Source organism: Choloepus didactylus, chromosome 9, assembly GCF_015220235.1.
Source record: "Choloepus didactylus isolate mChoDid1 chromosome 9, mChoDid1.pri, whole genome shotgun sequence".
NCBI classification, from domain to species: Eukaryota; Metazoa; Chordata; class Mammalia; order Pilosa; family Megalonychidae; genus Choloepus; species Choloepus didactylus.
The window spans coordinates 120249025-120256348 of NC_051315.1; the positions used below are offsets into that span (position 1 = coordinate 120249025).

General features: G+C 33.9%; 1 protein-coding gene across 18 annotated transcripts in view; it reads left to right on the plus strand.

Annotated features, from left to right (window-relative positions):
• MFF (mitochondrial fission factor) overlaps positions 1-7324 on the plus strand; it is a 50772-nt gene that overhangs the window by 31017 nt on the left and 12431 nt on the right. For 12 of the 18 annotated variants that reach the window (XM_037848714.1, XM_037848716.1, XM_037848717.1 and 9 more), the window contains 3 exons: positions 200-259; positions 3153-3237; positions 5722-6809. In XM_037848714.1, coding sequence (XP_037704642.1) covers positions 200-259; positions 3153-3237; positions 5722-5853 — 277 coding nt within the window. In that variant the 3' untranslated portion in view covers positions 5854-6809. Of the gene's footprint in view, positions 1-199; positions 260-3152; positions 3238-5721; positions 6810-7324 lie in introns of those variants that run through there. The other 6 variants (XR_005218691.1, XR_005218692.1, XM_037848702.1 and 3 more) reach the window with 2 other exon arrangements.

A 7324-nucleotide genomic window follows, 5' to 3' on the forward strand; every position in this document is an offset into this window, starting at 1 on the left:
AATCAGTTGTAAAATTTATGCAAATCATAAAATGGAGGACATGTGAGACAAAGTTTCTAAAATATTTGAGAGATATTATATTGTATAGAAGCATACAATATAATAATATTTGACATTTATTTGTCTTGTTTTTGCTTATATTTTATTACTTCTCTGTTTCCTGATTCTGTCTTGTGCCTTCTGCAAAAACCTGCCTTAGACCTGTGTTGCGTGGTGGGTCTGCTGCCGCCACTTGTAATCCTCATCATGACAACGTCAGGTAAATTTGAGACTTCGTATTAATGGGCTAAATAGTTGGCTGAATTTGTGGTTTGCAGTACATATGCATGTAGTAGCCATGCCTTTATGTTATAGCTTGAACTTCTCTGTCTTTCCTTTATGAGTACATCCTTGCTTCTCTCTCAGGAAAACAGTTCTAATCATTCATGACATTTCATCACCAGAGTAAGAGGAAAAATGCTTAGCAATAAGAGATTATGTGAGCATCTGATATAGTTTATTTAAATATAGTTTTAATAGGTTGTAGGAGCTCACACTAGAACATGAAAAAAACATGTTTTATGTGCACCAGTTTAATTCTTCCCTGATGTTCTGTCCAGCATTTCTTGTTTTAGTTGTTAATTGCCTATAATGTCACTTTCAGCATGTAGATAAACCTGTAAGACAGCATCTTAAATCAATGAATCAGTATTGACAACCTGACAATTCAGGAAGTTAAACATTTAGAAAGGGAATTTAGTTTTAAGAGTTTTTACCACCTGTTTTAAGCCTTTCTCTCTTATTTTTGCCCTTTCCACACTTTGAGACATGCTTACCCTGAGAAATTATTTCTTCTAGTCATGCACAAGAACAGATAGAATGGCACATACAAATACTTAAGGTTCTCGGGTACAAAAATCACCAGTTTTCCCACCTTCTGAAACAAAACAAAACAAAACAAAAAACTGGTTGGTATTCACAGATGCCATTATTGTAATTCTTTCAGAGTCAGTTTTGTTTATTTTCAGCAGAAATATATTTTCTGTAGCAGTAGATTTAAAACTGGCAGCATAACTTCTCTGATCAGAGTAAGCTGGCATGTTCATTTTAAGCAAGAGCAGGCGGAAACATCAGTTTCTCATTAGTACTGAATTCGTGTTAGAGGAATTCCAAAGTGGACCCTTTCCACTCTGTTGACTTGTTTGTTTTTTACAATATTAGTTTACTCCATTGTAAGTTTTCCTTTGTATTTTTCTCTAAGTTTGTATTTTCAGCCAGTGGTGGGACTTAGTATTTCTTCGTATTTTTAGTTCTGATGGATTCAGGTTTGAGTTTAAAACACAGATTGTAAGGTAATATATTTTTTTCTTTTTCAAGTTAAAGTGTATAGATAAGGTCTTTGCCATATCCTTAGATCTCTTTGCAAATGAAGATTTCCTTACAGATATCTATAACCTTAGTTAATTCAGGATTTAAATTGTGAGTAATCTCTTTATATTTCCTTCTTGTGTTCAGTCCAGGTCCCTTTTACCTTTGAGGCACTTGCTTGTATTGTTTGATTTCTTTTTTTCCAGTTATTCATATCACATGAGACCCCAGAGAAATTGAAAAGTTTAATTTTGAGGATGGAGTTTTTCTACTAATCATTTAATAATTCTGTTTTATTATTCAAAAGAATTATTAACTCAGTGTTTGTAAACCTATTGTTCCAGCATCTGTTAACTTAGCAGTTTCCTTCTCTAACTGGTGAAGTACCCTCAGTGTTCCTGGATATATGCTTTGTTCCAAGAAAAAAGGGCAGTTGACGAGAGCAAGTTAACCATAAAAGGAACATTTAGAGATTGTTCCAGAGTCAGTACACACCATCTGTCATTGAAACTGCAACCTATATAGTTGTCATCAGTGTTCAGAATGATAATATTGGCTGGGGCACTCTGAATGATTATAAAATAATAAATTTTTTCCCTGTACTTTTTTACTATGGCAGGGAAAATGGTTTTTTGGATTATTTGGATTATTTTTAACAGCATTTAAAACAAAAGCATTTTCTGATTAGCCTTGTCTTTAGCAGTCTAGATGAGAAATAAAACTCTACTTCATTCTCCTTTGTGTGGTAATATGCCTTTTATAATGGGGACTCACTTTGAATATTAGAATATATGATCTGTGTGCAAAAACTGGATTATATAGGAGCAATTTTTTAATTTATATTTATATTCTTCTCATTCAAAAAAATTACTTAGCAATTTTACCAAAATGACTATAAAGGATGTAAAGTAGATATACATGTAAGATGGATTGTATGGTATGTAAAATGTATTTAAATAAGACTGCTAATTAAAATAAACACATGGCAATCCAGGCAAAGAGAGGGGTGGCATTTTTGTGTGTTTTGTTTCTCAAAAGTTTGTTGTCATTCATTTAAAAGTCAATTCACTTTTAGAAAAAGTAACTGCATTTGAACAACAAAAAAAGTATTTTCTAATATGCTGTCTCTGGGTTTTGTCTTAGTGGCTTTCCAGTCTTACCATTTTATATACAGCCTCTTAATTATTTATTATTCATCCAATTCTGGATCTAAATGTAGTGGCAAGATGTATTCAGGAGATTTTATAATTGCTTCTGTGGAAGAACACAGTAGAGAGTAAGTAATTGGAAATCAGAAGTAAAGAGTAGAAATGGAAAGAGGAGAGGCAGTGAGAGGTAGAGAAGAAATAAAAACAGATTGATCTTATAATTTTTAAGTTAGAGTTAATTTATTTTGTATTCCCTGCCAGTGAGTCTTGGTCTATGAAACTATATGTGGACATAAGTTTAGGGTAAGCATTGTATATTGTTATATCCTGGAATGATAGCTCTCAAACCTTTTTAGCCAGGGTTCCTTTTTAGCATTTCAATCCCTCTCAGTTGAAAAATTTCTCCTTATTTATAGCTTTAGTCAGGATTTCTCCTCATTCTCCAAGTTTTGCTAACATTGTAGATGGTTGTCCTTTTAAGCTTTTCTTTTTCTTCAATAGTACCAATTCAGTTTGTGAAATATTTTAGTAATTCATACTGTTGGATACCAGACTTCTTGAATAGTTCTTTGAGCATTACCCAACACATTACATGACTTGCCAGTTGCTCTTCATCTATTTTAATATTGAATTGTACATTTATTTCTTATTTGTTAGGTATGGCATTTCAAATATAGATACATCAATTGAAGGAACTTCAGATGACATGACTGTTGTAGATGCAGCCTCATTAAGACGACAGGTATTTAATGTACCAAATGAGATGTATTTCTAAATTGTATTTTCATAATATTTTAAAGTGATAGTTCCCAACATTTTGTTATTTTCTCACCTGTGGAACCCAGGACTTGATATATTTAGTTATCAAACTATGTATTAAACAATAATTGAGTTTCCCATTTTGATTAAAGATATATTAAAATACTGTTTACATGTTTTGATCATCATAAAACAGTTAGTATTACCACAATTTATTTGATATAGTTCTGGCCAGTAGCACAGCCTGTTGACATTTTGGCAAACCAGTACACCACAAATTACTTATTTTGCTTTTTGAACTATGGGACAATCACTTGGGGACCTTTGTTCTTATTTTTGAGGGCTCTGTTTTGGAAACCACTGCTTTCAGTTTTTATAATGTCTTTATTACATATTTATTGCATTCTGTAGTAAGTCCCAACTTGGAACTACAGTTGATTATGCATATTTTTAATATGTACTCCCATAGCTCTGAAATCGTTCAGACATACACACATGTTGAGGAAGACATACTCAGTGTTCTAATGTGCCTATCTATACCAAATAGATACAAGGGGAAAATGAATGAATTAAAGTATTTTTAAGTAAAAATTAAGAAATTAAATATTTTAGAGTAAGAATAAATCAGAGAATACCATTTTTAAATTCTTAATATAATAAAAGGATAATATGAAGCAAATACCACTTTTTCATTGTGAGTCTCATTGATTGAAGCATAAATGGGGGCGCTATCATAAGTTCCTGTATATTTTCATATGTTCGTTTATGCCTTGCCTGTTGTAGAAAAGGGGTTTCCTTGTCATTTATCATTGAATTCATAATTATATACCAACAATCTTGTTTTCTGGAAGTGTAATTTGAATTTCAATGTTTTAACAACGTCCAGTTAGTCCTTAAGAGAGTGTGCTAACAGAAGAGGGCCATTATGATGCTGTGAAACTTTAGAAGTGGTATAAACCAGTTGGAGAACTGTGAACTTCTAAGACAAATAACAAAAATCCAAATCACTAAAAGACTACAGAATTCATTTTTGTGACACTGGCAGCAATGGAGGCTACTATTTCTACAGCTGTCTCTGTTCTTTTGCCAACTTGAAAACTCAGCAGCCTGGACTCCAGTTAGTCTAGTGATAAAGAACCCACAGGTTACCTAGCTTCAAGATAGAAAATGGAATCCACTATCAGGATGGAATATTAAAAGCTGCCTTGGTGTTACTATTCTGAAATATGCCAAGATAGAAATATTTTAATGGCTCAAAAGCAGCACCATTTTTTTCACTGACAATAACATAGGATCTTTAGTGTAATAATATAGTATCCTAGGAAACCCAATGAACCATTTTCATTTTGAAATGGGGAAAAAAATATTTTTTTATTTTTTACTAAATTGGCCCTTATGGGAAAAAATGGTTACTCAACACTGAATAAGAGTAAAGATACTTTTTCAGATTGTTAAAATGGTTCTCTCTGCTCTGCTGTGAGTTAGTAGACTTATCCTTTTCCTATTTGGATTTCTTTGTCTTTGAAATGCTTAAGGTTAAGCATTATAAAAATCTCCCAACTCCTCTAATAAAAACATAGTTATTGCATAATTTTATAGTGCTAACAGAGCTCATAGTGTTTTTGCATAGATGTTACAAGGTGAATTTCCTGGAAAACAGATTCTGAGATGAAGATTGTTACGTAGAAAGTTTATGGGGAGTCCATGAGGGAAGGAAAGGAAGTAGAATTTGTTAGAGGGAAACGGTGGGCAGCAAGGTAGTCACAAGAAAGGCTGAAGCCAATCCCACAGGTAGCTCTGAAGCCAGAATGACCTTTCACAGTTGTCCACAGTAGGGCAAGGGACCTGGGCAGTTATACTCCCTCACTGACCAGATGTTGACTGGAGCATGAGCTTGGGCAAGGCATGCTTGTTCAGCCAAGGGCAGTTCACAATAAGGACCAGCAGGCAAGAATAGTACTGTCAGCCAGTGACTCTCCCAGCAGAGGAGGACTTTCAGTCCTGAAGGGCCTGGGTGGCAAGTCACAGGGCCCACTACAATAGGTTATTTATGGTACCTTCTCAGTAACTCAGAGAGGTATAAAGAGAAAGCACTCATATACTACGCTAAAGATAAACAACTGAGGCATAGCGGCAAGAAGCTTATAGAAGGGGCATAGAAGAGGGCAGGCATCCTGTATTCGTGTCTGCTGTGGTAAGACTGCCTAAATGTGTAGTTAGTCTTTTCTACCAGAACTGCAATATGCAACAGTTTTCCTGGCCTTGCTCTCTCATCAAATAAGGAAGGAAATATACCCATTCTAATGAAGAAATAGAGAGGAAGGGTATTTAAGTGAATTTAAATATAGTTTTATTTTGCTCTAAATGAAACTTTTTGCAATGGTAATAATTCTTTTTGACAAATTATTGCTTGATGAGACTCTGCTTCATGAATTAATTAGGTTTGTTTTGTTTGCTTTCCATTTAGATAATCAAACTAAATAGACGTCTACAACTTCTAGAAGAGGAAAACAAAGAACGTGCTAAAAGAGAAATGGTCATGTATTCAATTACTGTAGCATTCTGGCTGCTTAATAGCTGGCTCTGGTTTCGCCGCTAGAGGTAACCTCGGCTTTCAAAAATATTTGTCTCAACAGCTGGAAATATAAAGAATTTGCAAACTTCTTTGTTTCTGTCTTTGCATTGTATGCTGTTTTATAGTCCATATCCTGAAAATGTATGAGGAGGAGGAAAGACCTAGTTTTGCAGAAGTAAAGATATATTCTGCCACTCAGCTGTACTCACTTTTAAACCAGTGCTGCAGTAACACCTGCTTAAAATTCTCCCTTTGCATGTTTTGTAAATAGTGCCAGTTTGTTTTTTAAAGGAATTGATTTTTGCCACATCAGTTTGCACAACTAATTCTCTGAATGGGAGAGAGAATGCATAGAGAATAGATTTAGGAAAGTATCTGTAAAAGGAAAACAATTCTTTATTTTGTCCTGTTTCTCAAACACTTTTAGATTAAATGTTTTTGTTAATAGACATTTTTGCATCTGCAACTCAACATTAACACTTTCGAAGTCAAAGTCAGATGTCAGATTTCAGAAAAAAAGCCACCTAATAGTTCATGATCTCCTTCATTAAGCACCTGTACAGATTAAATTAAAATAGTTCCTATCAGCAGTTATCTAATCTGTGTGCAATATGTGCGTTCTTATTTTCACTTCAGTTTTGCAGATGGTTTTCTATAAAATACATTTTTACTAAGTCCATGTGTGAATGATTTTAAAAATCAGAATAAGGTACAAATGTAGTGTATTTAATAAACTGTCAACCAAAGCAGTATTTGTCTATCGAAAGATTTTATTTCATCATATTATGCTGTGAGCTGTATTTTGTATATGAACCTGAGTCTTCCTGTCTCAGGAGCAAGTGAAGCAATTAATGACATAGCCAGTGTCAAGAACCTACAGTGCTTCCTTTTGAGTCTTCATCCTGATAGTGGTGGACGTTGGTTACATTGTAGGTAGTTTTCTAATTTGTACTATCTATAAAAAGTGATTCAGATTAAAATACCTTGAGTTGTGTATACTTTTTTCCATTGTAGCATTTAGTTGCTAATGTACTAAATCTCATGAGAATTGAACCCACCAATGAAACCAAGTCCTAGGAGGAGTCTTTACTTCTCAGTTTTTTTTCCTTTCATTTTTTTGGAGAGAAACAGATGGGTAGAGTATCCTCTATACATCTTCAGTATCTTTCTACCAAGGCAGTGAGTTTTGGGAAAGGCAGTTGAGAGAAATTACTTAGATATAGATAGATTTAATGCTTCTGTTGTTGATTCCCCTGACCCCCTACCCCAAACCGCCCCCCCCAAAAAAAAGACTAGGAGGAAGGATTCTTCTTTGTATTTACTTCTTAGTTTATCATGAGTATGATGACTATATATATATATATATATATATATTTTTGCCCATGAAATCTTCTGACTTTTGACAATATTCTAATGATGCAATTTTATCTATTCTAACATTATACATATCACATGGTAGTTTCTGTGAGTGATCCTCCCAATTGAGACAACAAAA